Genomic DNA, 15,309 nt, shown 5'->3' with positions numbered 1-15,309 from the left:
AATAAGTTAACCATTTTTTTTTACCCATTCAGATCAGTAAAAATTAAAACAGCGAAGTTCACACAAATTGCTCAGAGTATGAATTGCTACAGTCTTTCTAGAAAATAATCTGAAATATCTAAATACATTTTAGACACTCCCTTTCTGGGAGTCTCTTCTGTAGAAATGTAAACACATACATGCATGAGGATGCTGTTACCGCCTTATAATGACAAAAAGCTGGATATATGACTGCCCATTGATAGAATGGTCAGATGAATAGAGGGCATCTGTACTCTTATTTGCAATATTAAAAAGAATGAGCTGGCTTTATAGGTTAAAAAAAAAAAGGAAAAAAAGCAGCACTAGCAACAAAATCCTGTTGTGTGTTTAAATTTATTCAGGGGAAAATCAAATAACATAAGCTTAACCATTTTAAATGAGCAGTTCAGGAGTTCCCATTGTGGGGCAGTGGTTAACGAATCCCACTAGGAACCATGAGGTTGCGGGTTCGGTCCCTGCCCTTGCTCAGTGGGTTAACGATCCGGCGTTGCCGTGAGCTGTGGTGTAGGTTGCGGACGTGGCTCGGATCCCGCGTTGCTGTGGCTCTGGCGTAGGCCGGTGGCTACAGCTCCGATTGGACCCCTAGCCTGGGAACCTCCATATGCCGCAGGAGCGGCCCAAAGAAATAGCAAAAAAGACAAAAAAAGATAAAAATAAAAATAAATGAGCAGTTCAGTGGCACTTAGTACATTCTCACAGTTACCACCTGTATCAAGTTCCAAAACACTTTTGATCACCCCAAAGAAAACCCTGTAACCATTATGCAGTCACTATTTATTCTTTCTGCCCTCTCTCCAGCTCCTGACTGAACTACCACCAGTCTGTCTTCTGTGTCTGGATTTACTTATTCTGGATACTTTTATTAATGGATTCACACAGAATCATACAATATGTGTCTGGCTTCTTTCACTTGGCTTCTGTTTTCAAGACCCATCCTTGTTGTAGCATGTATCAGTATTTCATTCCTTTCTGGGAATAATGGAGTAATACCCCATTGTACGGTTAAGCTACAGTTTTTTCATTGATTAGTTGATGGACATCTGAATTATCTCTGCTTTTTGGCTGTTGTGAATTGTACAGCTGAGCTCATTTGTGTACAGTTATTAGAGTACCTGTTTTTAATTCTTTTAGGTGTATACTTAGGAGCGTGAAGTTGCTGGGTCATGTGATAATTCTGTGTTTAACTTTTTGAGGAATCACCAAACTGTTTTACATCATATTTGAATAATATATTTCTATAAGCATAGGAAAAGATGTGAAAGCATACATACAATAGCAGTTACCTTAGGCTGGTAAAAATGTGGTGGGATTGGTGGAAATTAATAATTTCTTCATTCTGTATTAACTTCACTGGTCACAATGAGCATGAATACTTTTAGAGACAAAAGTAATAAGAAGGAAGAAAGCATATAGAATAAAACCTAAGAAGAATACTATTTATATAGAAGCATAATATAAGATTTTACAAAGAGCCAATATTCCATATTGATCAAAATAAAATATACGTTTCTTTCTAAACTTCACTGTTAGGATTCTATTTGATTTTTTTTTTTTTTTTGAGTACACCTTAGTCTTCTGATAAAATTCTCAAGCTTCTAGAAAAATCGATTTTCTCCATCTTTTCCTGTTTTTTGGAACACATTAATTATAGGTATTGAAAAATTCTTGTCTGCTCACTCTAATGTCTGAATTATTGTAAGCCATTTTGTATTGTATGCTTTTTTTTTTTCCTCTTGGTTTTCAGTCATACAGTCCTGTCTTTTGGCATGTGCCTAGTTCTGTTTTAAAATTTTTAGAAGCTCCAGATGATGTCACTTTTCCCCAGAGAGGATTTACTCTTCCCTCCCCAGGCACATTGTCTCAGTCTAGCCTGCCTTTGGTCCCCCCCTGTTCCTGGGGCTTGGCTCTCCAGGGTCCTCAGGCAGATGGCCTGCTGCACTCTTCTCCTCCCCACTGGCAGGTCTTAAATTCAGATCTTGGTTTCCTTGGCACCATGAGACAGCCCTGAACCACTCTGCTTTTCAGAAGGTCTCCAGCTCAGCTTTTTAGCTTCCTGCTCTGTTCAGATTCAGCAAATGTTCTAAGGGAAAGCTGGCTGTGTGTTTGAATTCCCTCAAGCTTCCAGGGTCCCTCTAGCCTAGAAAGACCACCAAAGGCTCTGCTGCTGTTTCTGTTTCTCTAGCAGTGGTTCTCTGCTGGGAAAAGCCCAGATATTCTGCTTCTTGCCTGTGTTCAGAATCACAGATCTTTCCAGTGGCTGCAGAAATCAACTCTTACCACCTCTTTGAGGTTTACTCCTCTTTGGAATCTTATTCCTTCTAGTCTTCATTGCTTTGGCTGCTCTTTGATGTCTTTAAACAGATTATTTTCTGTTTATCTGGCATTTCTTACTGTTCTTGGCAGAGTGTAATTCTGCTGCAACTACTCTAAATTACCTGGAAGCAGAAGTTCCATGTATTTTAATCTTAAAAATCTAAGTTAATTGGCCACTGTTTTATTGGGGGGGGGGGGGCGGTGTGGGCAGCAGGTAATGACTGTACAAGGTGGTTGGGAAATGTTTCCATGTTCTTAGATGTAGTTGTATTAGTTATACTGGGCTTAGACTGTTTTTATGTCATTCATGTGATGTCACTGATTTTATAGTCTGATCCTTTAGAAGAACTCTTCTTATTAAGCTAACCGTACTTTTTTATTTAAACTTTGAACTTCTCACCCCTCTCCTTAGTAGTCAGGACCATGGAGGGTCCAAGAGGAAACGCACTGTTTACTTTCTCTGGAAATAAATGACTTGGCTTGAGATTAAGCGTCTCTACTATACCACAGACATTGACACCCTGCTTGAAATCTTACTTCCTAGTTGGTTTGAAGCCCTCTTCAAATGATCCTTTCATGTTGTGAAGGTGTCTGTCTGTTGTTTGTTAATTCTTAGGTTGAATAGTCAAAAGTTTTTTACTTCTTGGTTCTTTGGCCTGCACCACCCTGGGTCAGCAATGAATTTAAGCCCCTGGTTATTTAATGGTATACATATCTAAGGTGCACAGGTTCCTTTATGGCATTCCTCTTTGGCTCTGTAGAAAGATGCTAGATGGCCAACAGAATGAGTAGAGAGAGATTTATTTGGTGACGTGTTTGGTCTTAACAAATTGTAGCTAAACGATGGGTTTATCATGAGGCCACGAGGTTCCTACTGGTTAAGCCTCTATATTAGCTTCCTGATACTCTTGTGACAAAGTACTACAAACTGAGCAGTTTAAAATAACAGAAATGGGAGTTCCTAGGAACCAGGGTTCGATCCCTGGCCTCGCTCAGTGTGTTAAGGATCCAGAGCTGCCATGAGCCATGGTGTAGGTCGCAGACGCAGCTCGGATCCTGCGTTGCTGTGGCTGTGGTATAGGCTGGCAGCTGTAGCTTGGATTCGACCCCCTAGCCTGGGAACCTCCGCAATGCCGTGGGTATGGCCCTAAAAAGCGAAAAAAAAAAAAAAAATAGAAGAAAATAACAGAAATGTATTCTCTCATAGTTCTGGAGGTAGGTCTCTGAAATCAACAGGGTTGGTTCCTTCCAGAGAGAGGGCTTGAGGGCAAAACTGTTCCATGCTTCTGTCCTGGCTTATGATGTCCTGCCAGCAGTCCTTGATGTTTTGGCTTTTGGCTGTACCACTCCAGTCTCAGTCTTCATCTCTAAGTGTCTTTCCTCTATATGTATTTTTGTTCCAAATTTACCTCTGCCTTTTTCTTAAAAGGATAGTTGTCATTGGATTTAGGGCCTGATGTAAACCCAAGATGACTTCAACTCGAGATCCATAATTACAATATAATTACATAATTACAACTTGAGATCCTATTTTCAAATAAAGTCACACTCATAGGTCTCGAGTGGACATACATTTTGGGGACCACATTTCAACCCACTGTAGTCTACATTCCTGGAATTCTGTATTTTCACTGCCTTTTTCTTTCTTTTCTTTTCTTTTTTTTTTTTTTTTTTTTTTTTGCTTTTTACAGCCACAAGGAAGTTCCCAGGCAAGGGGCCAAATCAGAGCTGCAGCTGCCAGCCTATGTCACAGCAAGCAATGCCGGATCCGAGCTGCATCCTGTGACCTACACCACAGCTCACGGCGACGCCAGATCCTCTACGCACTGAGTGAGGCCAGGGATCAAACCTGCAACCTCATGGTTCCTAGTTGGATTCATTTCTGCTGTGCTACGATGGGAACTCCATTCACTGCCTTTTCTAATTCAAATAAGCATGATTCTTCTCCTCAGGGAAAAAGGGAGGCTGTGCAAGCTAAAACAAATTTGAATTTGGCTCTATTTTTGAGAACTACAGAATCTAAAGTTAGAAAAAGCACTTTTTACAGGAGGAGTGCCATTCTTTTGGTGTGGGCAGAGGAAGAATAGTAGAATCAGTAAGTATAGTCTAGAATGATTTTCAGGGACGAAGCGCAACTGATGGTACCAGGAGGTAAATATCCTGTAGATATGTAAACAGAAAATTATTGTAAGCCTTGTGGCAGTGAAACTCAGCAGTGCCTTTTTCTGAATTAATGTTTGGCTTGGGGTTTTTTCGTTTGTTTTTTTGTGAAATTTCATTTTAAGGGTCTGCCCCAGATTGGAAGGTAAGCAGGTGTAGAAAATGAAAAGCAACAGTTCCTAAGATTTCAGAGAAAGGTGGTGAATTTTCTTTTGCCTCAAAAATTTGGGAAAAGAATGTAGGACTCATTACTTGTGTATTAACCAGCAGTAAAAAGGCCAAGAAGGAGGAATTGTAATGTCTGTTTGTAACATGTGTTAGCCTTTTTCATTTTAAACTTTAGTGGAAGTGAAATGCAGCCGTTTCTTGTAGTCATGGAATCATTACCTCTTTTCCTGCAGATCGAGGCGACTGGCAGAGGGAAAGAAAGTTCAACTATGGTGGTGGCAATAACAATCCGCCCTGGGGCAGTGACAGGCACCATCAGTACGAGCAGCACTGGTACAAGGACCACCATTATGGGGACCGGAGACACATGGATGCCCACCGTTCAGGGAGCTATCGACCCAACAACTTGTCTAGAAAGAGACCTTATGACCAGTACAGCAGTGACCGCGACCACCGGGGACACAGAGATTATTATGACAGGTATGCAGGAGGCCCTCAGGCACCAGGCACTGACTTCTGCCAGGAGCTCTTGGGGGAGAAACAGGCAGTACAAACTTAATGCGTTTATCCATCAGATGCTCATTCTTATCATGTGTTAGGCATGGTCCCAAGCGTGGTCCAGCATTTCTGCCATCAAGGCATCTTCAGAGTGTTGGGGATAAAGCATGATGTAGGCAGCTGACATTGTGTGCTGAGTGGATGGTTTAAAGAAGGGATTTTTGAGTTTTTCCTGAGGGCTAAGGAAGAGGAGAGGCTGGTAATTCTTGAGTTGGGCCCTGAGGAGTCAGCTAAGCAGAGAGAAATGAAATAGGCATCACAGGCCCAGGTCAAGGATAGGCACCCAGGATAGGATGCCCAGAGGATTAACAGGTTGTATAGTCAGGGGGCCTTGAAAACCATGTTACAGGTTTTAATTTTATTCTCTGGGCTAGGGAGCCATTTGTGGATTCATCAGTATTGTGCAGGAAGAGTTTTCTGCCATCCACTGAGGAAATCTAGAGAAGTGGTAGCCATAAAATATTAGAATCAGCAGCCAAAATTATTAAGCTCTGTGCTAGGCTCTTGGATACATCAGGTAGCAGGGATCCCAGGATGGGTCCCAGCCTGTGGTCCTTGTGTTTTAGGTGCCCGCAGTTTAAGGGTCAAAACCTTTTGAAGTTGTGCCTTCTCTACAAGGATATCATGATGTGATAAGCCAAGGTTTTATGAGACTAAATGTGAGAGTTAGCAAGTACAGGAAGGGCTAAAGAGGTTTTTATCTGTTCTTCTTAATTTCAAGACATGGCTATATTTTAACCTCCTAAAAAGCATCTTTGGTTTTCCTTAGGCATGCTAGACATGGTTTGAATTGCATATAAACATCTCTGTGTCCTGCTTTCTTTTCAAAGGGTCTGATAACACCAGGCTGCTTTAGTGTAGCAACTGTGGCTGAATAGCAGCTTCGTCTGTTAGGAAGGGTCTGTACCCCTCACTCTTTTATATCATCTTGTCTGGCTCCAGTGGGCATTTGCCCTACATTCCTTTGTGTGGGTCTGTATTTCCGTTTTGTATCATTCTTCTGCCTGAAGGACTTTTGCTTTAGTGTGGGTCTGCTGGTAAATTCTTTCAGTGTTTGTATGTCTGAGAAAGTCTTTATTTTGTCTTCATTTATGGAAGATATTTCTGCTGGGTATGAATTTATAGATTGACACTTCCTTTCAGTACTTTAAAGATGTTCCTCTACTCTCTACTTGTATTGTTCACTGATTTAAAAAAAAAAATCATCTTTATTTTTATTCCTCTTTACATAATGTGCTCTTTTCTTCATCACTGGTTTTTAGCAATTCGATTATAATATTTTTTTTTTGTGATGGGGAATTCTTGGAACTATAGGTTTATCATTTTATCAAATTTGGAAACATTTTTTTACTATTATTTCTTCAAATACTTTTTTCTGTTCCCTTACTCTCTCCTCTGAAGATTCCAATTGCACCTGTCTCACAACTCATGGAGGCTTTTTTTGTTTGTTTGTTTGTTTGTTTGTTTTTTTGTCTTTTTGTCTTTTCTAGGGCTGCTCCTGTGGCATATGGAGGTTTCCAGGCTAGGGGTCGAATTGGAGCTGTAGCTGCCGGCCTACACCAGAGCCACAGCAACTCGGGATCCGAGCTGCATCTGCAACCTACACCACAGCTCACGCAACGCTGGATCATTAACCCACTGAGCAAGGCCAGGGATTGAACCTGCAACCTCATGGTTCCTAGTCAGATTTGTTAACCACTGCGCCATGACGGGAACTCCTTTGTTTATTTTTTAAAACCATATTTTCTCTTTGTTTCATTTGGATAGTTTCTTTCTTTTTTTTTTTTTTTTTGTCTTTTGTCTTTTTAGGGCTGCACCCCCGGCATATGGAGGTTCCCAGGCTAGGGATCCAATCAGAGCTACAACTGCTGGCCTATGCCACAGCCACAGAAACATGAGATCCAAGCCGCATCTGCGACCTATACCATAGCTCATGGCAACGCTGAATCCTTAACCCACTGAGCGAGGCCAGGGATCAAACCTGCAACCTCATAGTTACTAGTCAGGTTCATTAACCACTGAGCCACTATGGGAACTCCTCATTTGGATAGTTTCTATTGCTTTGCTTCAAGCTTACTATTACATTCTTTTTCAGTGTCTAATCTTCCTTGAGTCCCATTTAGTATATCTTGTATTTCTTTTTCTTTTTCTTTCCAGTTGCACCAGCAGCATGCAGAAATTCTAGAGCCAGGGATTAAACCCGAGCCTTAGCAGTGACAACACCAAATCCTGAACCTGCTAAGCCACCAGGGAAATTCTAATTTTTTTAATTTTTCGCATTGTAGTTTTATCTCTAGAAGTTGCCTTTGGGTCCTTTTTTTTTTTTTTTTTTTTCTTTTTTAATTTTTTTCATGTCTTGCTTTGATCTTTTCAAATCTGATACACAGTTCAAACATGGTTTTTATATCCTTGTCTGCTAATTCTATCACTGGGTCAGCTTCAGTTGCTCGAATCTCCTCCTTATGGGTCATATTTTCCTGGTTCTTTCCATGCCTGGTAATTTAAAAAAAATTTTTTTTAAATGGGTATAGTTGATTTATAGTGTATTAGTTTCTGATGTCCAACAGAGTGATTCAGTTATTTATATATTCTCTTCATTTTCTTTTCTATTATGGCTTATTACAGAATATTGAATATAGTTCCTTGTGCTATACAGTAAGACCTTGTTGTTTATCTATTTTGCATATAGTAGTTTCTATCTGCTAGTCCTAAACTCTTAATTTATCCCTCCTCTACTTTTCCTTTTTGGTAGCCATAAGTTTGTTTTCTGTGTATGTGAGTCTGTTTCTGTTTTGTAAATAATTTCATTTGTATTATATTTTAGATTCCACATATAAGTGATATCATGTGGTATTTGACTTTCTGACTTATTTTGCTTAGTATGGTGATCTCTAGGTCCATCCATGTTGCTGCAAATAGCATTATTTCGTTCTTTTTTATTTTTATTTATTTATTTATTTATTTTTGTCTTTTTGCCTTTTCTAGGGCCGCTCCCTCGGCATATGGAGGTTCCCAGGCTAGGGGGTCGAATCGGAGCTGCAGCCGCCGGCCTACGCCAGAGCCACAGCAATGTGGGATCCGAGCCGAGTCTTCGACCTACACCACAGCTCACGGCACCACCGGATCCTTAACCCACGGAGCAAGGCCAGGGATCGAAACCTCATGGTTCCTAGTCAGATTCGTTAACCACTGTGCCACGACAGGAACTCCCTATTTCATTCTTTTTTATGACTGAGTCACATTGCATTGTGTATTGACACCACATCATCTTTATCTGTTCATCTGTTGATGAGCATTTAGGTTGCTTCCATGTCTTGGCTGTTTTAAATGGTGCTACAGTGAACATTGGAGTGAATGTAACTTTGCAAATTAAGAGTTTTCTCTAGATATATTCTCAGGAGTGAGATTACTGGATCATATGGCAACTCTATTTTTAATTTTTAAGGAACCTCCATACTGTTTTCCATAGTGGTTGTACCACTTTACATTCCCACCAACAGTATAGGAGGGTTCCCTTTTCTCCATACCCTCTGTCCATCCTGACTAGTATAGTTTTGGTTTGCATTTTTCTAATAATTAGTTATGTTGAGCATCTTTTCATGTGCCTATTGGCCATCTGTATATCTTCTTTGGAGAAATGTCTGTTTAGGTCTTCTGCCCATTTTTTGATTGGGTTGTGTGTGGGTTTTTTGGTTATTTAGTTCTGTGAGCTCTTTGTATATGTTGGAAACAAAGCCCTGTTGGTTGGTGTGTTTGCAAATATTTTCTCTCAGTCTGTAGGTTGCCTTTTCTTTTTATTTATGGTTTCATTTGCAGTGTAAAAGCTTCTAAGTTTGATAAGGTCCTATTTGTTTATTGTTGCTTTTATTTCTCCATGCCTGCTAATTCTGGATTAGATACCTAGTTGAGTGCTGGATGTTTTTATATTCCTATAAACATTCTGGAGCCTTGTTATGAAACACAGGTTACTTGGAAACAGTTTGATTCTTTCATATCTTGCTGTTTGGATTTGTTAGGCAGACCTGGAGCAGTGCTTAGTCAAGGGCTCACTATTCCCCACTGCCAAGGCAAGGACCCTCATGGTACTCTACCAGTACCCCTTGGATATTGAGGTTTTTTTTTTTGGCTTTTTAAAGCCACACCACAACATATGGAAGTTCCCAGGCTAGGGGTAGAATTGGGGCTGCAGCTGCTAGCCCTGTGCCACAGCCACAGCAATGCCAGATCTGAGCCATGTCTGCAGCCTATACCACAGCTCACAACAATGCCGGGTCCCTGACCCACAGAGCAAGGCCAGGGATCAAATCCACATCCTCATGGATACTAGTTGGATTCATTTCTGCTGAGCTATGACAGGAACTCCCTCTTGAGGTTTTTTAGACTGGCTCGTGAGCACAGACCCTGTCCAGCTCTCTGTGTGCACAGAGCACTGGCACCTCCCATCCTTCTCAGTGGTTTTCCTCTGGGCTTTGGGTCCTTTCCCTATATACGCTCTCTGAGCGGGGTCTTGTGAATTCTCAAGGGCGAACTTTGCTGATCTTTGAACTTCTTTGTCTTTGCAGAACTCTTTTCTTCTGCACTCTATTCTTTGAACTCCAGCTGTCTTGACAACCCTGCCCCCGCTGTCACCCCAACTTAGGAAGGCTGCTGCGCTTCTCCTGATTCCCCCTCCCTGTGTTGCACCTAGAAGCTCTTTTAAGGCAGTGAGTGGGGGTGATTATAAGGCTCATGTCATTAGTTGCCCATCCTTTAGGGATCACTGTTCTTTGTTCCCTGGCATCTGCTATCTTGAAAACCATTGTTCCATGTATTTTGTCCCTTTCTGGTTGTTTCAGCAGGAGAGTAAATCTAGTCCCTGTTCCTCCTTCTTGGCTTGAACCTGGTCAGTGTCTTTCCCATTTCCTCCCTCCCTCTCCCCATCTCTCTCTTTTTTTATTTTTTATTCAGGTGAAATTTACGTAACATAAATTAGTTATTTTAAAGTGAACAATTCAGTGGCTTTAGTACATTCACAGTTTTGTGCAGCCACTACCTTTACCAAGTTCCAAGACACTTGTCACTCCAGAGAAAACTCCGTAACCACTCAGTGCTTACTCTCCATCCCTCCCCCCAGCACCTGGCAACCACCCATCTTCTCGTCTGTTTCTACAGACTTACTTATTCTGGATATTTTGCATAAATGGAATCATTCAACGTGTGACCTTTTGTGGCTGGCATTTTTGGACGTTTATGATGTTTTAGAGGTTTATCCATGTTGTATCTTGTATCGGTACATTTTTTTGCATGGGTGAATAATATGCCATTGTATGTACAGGCTACATTTTGTTTTTCCGTTCATTCATCCATTGATAAGCATTTTAAGGTTTTCCATCTTTTGGCTCTTGTGACTAACGCTGCTGTGACAAGGTGTGTAAGTGTTCGTTTGAAAACCTATTTTCAGTTCTTTTGGGTGTATAACCTGGGATTGGAATTGTTACGCATATGGTAGTTCTATGTTTAACTTTTTAGGAACCACCAAACTGTTCTCCACTGTGGCTGAACCATTTTACATTCCTACCAGCTATGTATGAGAGTTGCAGTTTCCCTCATTTTCACCAACATTTATTTTCTGTTTTTTGCATGTGACCATCCTGATGAGTGTGAGGTGGTATCTTACTGTGGTTTTGATTTGCATTTCCCTAGTAATTAATGCTCATTAAAGATGTTGAGCATCTTAGCATGTACTTAGTTGCCATTTGTGTATCTCCTTTGGAGAAATGTCTATTCAGGTCATTTGCCCATTTTTGAAGTGGATTGTTTGTCTTTTCGTTGTTGACTCATACAAATTCTCTCTTAATACTCTAACAGAGTAATAATAAGCAGTTTGCCATGGTCCTGATGAAAAAGTGTAGTATTCTTCACCTTGAGTCAATTTAAAAATAATTAACCCAGCACTTATTGTTGAGTATTTAGGTTGTCATTTTTGCTGTTACTGGTAACTTACAAAATAATTTCTGTGGCTCTTTTCCTCCTGGGCTGGGTCAAGGAGTATGAAGATATTGTAGACCTTGCCAGTTTTCCTGAAAAGAACGAGTTTACAAAGCCATCACTGACGCAAGTGTGTACTTGTTTCATTGCAGACCTGACGAGGCTTATGTCATTTCATAGGCTGTATTTTGCCAGTAATTATAAAATAGCCCTTCATTACTACTTTAGTTTTGTTCTTTCCATTCCTAGTAGTGTGTTTGCCTTTGAGTCCTTGGAAGTGTCCTTTGCTGGGAGCCTGTGGAGGATGGGGGAGGGTAGGAACCAGGCTTTGGTTTTCCGCTGATCCTTGTGTCTCTGTTTCAGGCACCATCACGACTCCAAGCGGAGGCGATCCGATGAATTCAGGCCCCAAAATTACCACCAGCAGGATTTCCGACGGATGTCTGATCACCGCCCTCCTATGGGCTACCATGGCCAGGGACCCTCAGACCATCACCGCTCTTTCCACACAGACAAACTGGGGGAGTATAAACAGCCCCTGCCCCCCCTGCATCCCGCAGTCTCAGATCCTCGATCGCCCCCTTCTCAGAAATCTCCTCACGATTCCAAGTCACCCCTGGATCATAGGTCTCCTTTGGAGAGATCACTAGAACAGAAAAACAACCCAGATTATAACTGGAATGTTAGGAAAACATAAAGGACGGCTTGGAATGAAGGGGAGAGCAAGAGTTGTTAAGCACCTGGATGTTTTTGGTCTGACCCAACAGGAGCCAGTTCTAGACCAGTGAGTGGAGTTTCTGGACATGCTGCTCCTGTCAGCTCGCCGGCTAAGGAGCACTTCAAGGAGTGGGAGGCCTTGCGCTCGGTCACCACTCCTTCACTTCGGCGCCCCATCCCATTCCGGCCTGGTCCTGGCCCCCCCACCTTTGACGGGTGCTAGGAGGAAGAGGTGACTGCGTGTGTGCCAGCTTCACAGGCTCTTTCCCAGTGGAGGAAGAAGGGATCAGAGTCGTGAATGTTTTGTTGCCAGGGTCACTGTGCTGGGCCCTTGGTGCGGTGGCCAGGGAAGGACATGTGCATGAAGGCTGCCGGGACCTGCTGGACAGCTCGGGGTGTGGTTCACTCTGACGTGATGGATGCTGCTGACGGGAGCAGGGCGTGGGAGAGCGGGTGGGGTCTCACATCATAGGACTTGAAGGGGAGCAGGTACCCCCCTCAAGTGTGTTCTTGGGAGAAATGACACTCGGGCCTCGTTATGTGACACCCTTGGTGCGGGGGGCGGGGGGGTTGGGGGAAACTAGAGCGGGGGAGACAGCGTCCACAGTGGCCACTTCCCCACCAACACTAAACTTTCCCACACTGTGCATTTAAAAGCTTTGGCCTCCCAAGTGGACCTCCTCTGCCTCCTGTGCCAGGGGAAGGGTCTGTGTGGCTGGCTTTTGAGGACTGTGAGTTAGGCAGCATTGAAGTCTTGTTTCGTTGGGAGTGGCTGAATGCAGGGTGGGGGCGGGTGGGGGTGTGGCCAGGGCACTGGAATCCCTGGTGGATTTCCAAATTCCTGGGATGAGCAGTAAAAGTTTCTGGCCTGGAGGAGAGGGAGTGAGGAAGCAGACCTGCTGACTAGCTGCTTGCTGGCAACACCAGGGCAGGCGCTGGGGCAGTGGTGACCAGGTTTCCCAGCATGGGGGTTGGTAGTGCAGCAAGGGGCTGGGGGCGCTTCAGTGTGGCAGTGGGTCACCATCTGCAGCTGCATCCTAGTTTGTTTTGCACAGCTTGAAGAATAGATGATGCAGAATCACATACCTCCTGCCACTCGTGTGGTGGGTGGACAGATAAGTTACCTGTGGTGAACACCTTTCCCTTGCTTGTTGCAGATCATTAGGATTGAGTTCAGTATCTTTTAGAATGAGGTGAAGCCTAAACTGAAGTGAAATTATTTTTTTCCAAAGCAGGAAGCAACCGAGGACAGGGTGACTGAGCTGTAGATAGTGAGAGGCTGACTAGCGTCGAAGTGAGTCAGGACGGGAGGCAAGCTGGTTGCATCCATTAAGCAGGCTCCTTTCATTTTACAGGTTCTGGGCCTTCCATTCTATTCATTTTAAATATAGCTTGTCAGTATTGTTAGAGTATCCAAAGGCCTTTCTAGATGGAGACAGAATAACTAACTTGTACACACAGTGTGTGCCTATAAGTGTCCAGGCTCAGAGCTGGTGGAAACCCTTCCGTTGGGCATACATAGGGTTAAACTCCCCACACTGACCATTATCACTTACTTGCTGGTGTCCTGGGCAGCACCGTAATGCCTTTACCAGGAACATCTGCGGTTGCATCAGCCAGTGAAGCCGAGGTGGCTTTGTGACCAGAGCATCCTTGGGCTTGCCTGTAGTGAGGTCTGCGTGAGAGGCTGGGCCTGCACAGCTTGTGGGGAGCTCAGTGGGAGCACCAGTTCCTCATCTATCTCCTCCTGGTACTTGCAGTCCTTCACCCTAGGCTTGTATGTCATATGCCTGGAGCAGAGCCCAAGGGACCGCAGAGGAGCCCCTGGGTGCAGTCACCCACCCAGGACATGGAGACCGCCTGGTAGGAGAAGATAGGAAATCCTCTCTCTGCCTTGGCAGCAAGTGGGGCTCTGGGCTGACAATACCAACACTACCTGTGTTTGTCCCGTCCAGGCCAAAGGTCAAGCCAGGTTGGTTTGTGGATCCCTGAGTCATCAAAGGGGACCTGGGGTGAGCAGGGTGGGCCCTAGCACAGCATCCCCTGTGGCAAGTCAGGTCATGTCTTTTCAGTTAGAAGAGGCCAGGAGGAGGAATCGGAGGGCCTGCATTGTAATACTCATCAAGGTTTTGTTTTGTTTTTTCTCTGAAGTTGTTGATTGGAGATGTGGGTTATTCCCCAAGATGTCTCATCATGAGGAAAAAGGAACTTCCTTTTGTTCACATTTGGGACTTTAGTGCCATATCATATAGCAAAAGGCAGTATCAGCCAGATCAGTGTTAAATTGAAAGAAGTACAGTATCGCCATAGGAGGAATCTGTTTTAGGTTTTGGAATATGTTTGAAGAGTGGGTTGGGAGAAAGGTGTTTCCTCATTGCCCTAAATCAGTATGAATACTGTATTCTTCTGTCAAAACCAGAAATTTGCACAGGTAGAAATTCCCTCCCTTGTCGGGGGGAGAAGCTGCCCCCAGAATCTGTGAGGACGGTATTCCAGGGGTCCTGGCTTGCAAAGATTTAGTTATTAGGTAAAGCCAGGGCCAAGGGAGAGAACAAGGGCTCCTGTGTCTACCATCGCCCTGGAACAGCACATGGTCACCCCAGACTCATCCCGCGGTCTGAGGGAGATGGCAGAGAGAAATGGCCCCAAGCTCCGCCTCCTTTCAGTCATTCCTTAACGCCCTTCCACGGGAGACCAGAACACTTCCCATATCGTGCTGCAGACACTCTAGCCTGATGTCTGAAAGTCGCATCAGGGTGCGCGGTGCAAACGCAATTCAGTTAGGAATTGATGCAGTGACACTGAAATCCTGCAGACCAAAACCCACTCGTCAGCAGGAGCGGTGGCCCGGGGCCCAGCACCAGTGGTCCTCTGGCTTATCTGAGGGCCACCGTGTCGGGCGAGGAGATCCAGGCCAAGGGTCCAGGCTGCTTTAGTCCATCTGTTCCCCGCTCGGTTGGGGACAGGTGGTTTTTCTTTATTGTAAAATTGTGGACTTTTAAAACCTGTTGACTAAACAGTAATTAATTTATATTTGTGAAAAATGCCACTGTCCTAGTGATTTCTGATGTAAATAATGTTGTTTATATAGTATGTATTAAATTTTCCTACATTGTAAAAACTGCTGTACTTTTGATTCTTATATATTAAAAAGTGTTACTAAGGATTTTTAGAATTGGGCGAACATGTTGCTTTGCATTGGCGTGCCCTGTGACCATACATGCCTCCACGTCACCCTTTCTCTGGTTGCTGGGTCATTGGGATTTTTTGACAGCTTGTGAAATGGAGTCTTTTCAAGTTATGTTTCTCTCCTCGCTACTGAGCACCAGTTGTGCTGTTGAGTCCAGGATCTTGCACTGCAGGTTCTATCATTTTCTCTGAGTA

At 43.5% G+C, this 15,309-nt stretch overlaps 1 protein-coding gene across 7 annotated transcripts in view; it reads left to right on the top strand.

Annotated features, from left to right (window-relative positions):
* Window positions 1-15,097, top strand: part of CHD2 (chromodomain helicase DNA binding protein 2) — a 127,605-nt gene extending 112,508 nt beyond the window's left edge. For all 7 annotated transcript variants that reach the window (XM_047796059.1, XM_047796061.1, XM_047796057.1 and 4 more), the window contains 2 exons: window positions 4,917-5,163; window positions 11,572-15,097. In XM_047796059.1, the coding sequence (XP_047652015.1) occupies window positions 4,917-5,163; window positions 11,572-11,905 (581 nt within the window). In that variant the 3' untranslated portion in view covers window positions 11,906-15,097. The remainder of the gene's footprint in view (window positions 1-4,916; window positions 5,164-11,571) is intronic.
* The last annotated feature ends 212 nt before the right edge of the window (window positions 15,098-15,309 follow it).

This window comes from Phacochoerus africanus, chromosome 9 (assembly GCF_016906955.1).
Source record: "Phacochoerus africanus isolate WHEZ1 chromosome 9, ROS_Pafr_v1, whole genome shotgun sequence".
Classification (NCBI taxonomy): Eukaryota; Metazoa; Chordata; class Mammalia; order Artiodactyla; family Suidae; genus Phacochoerus; species Phacochoerus africanus.
Note: the sequence above shows the minus strand (reverse complement) of the source record. Positions and strands in the feature narration are given on the sequence as shown.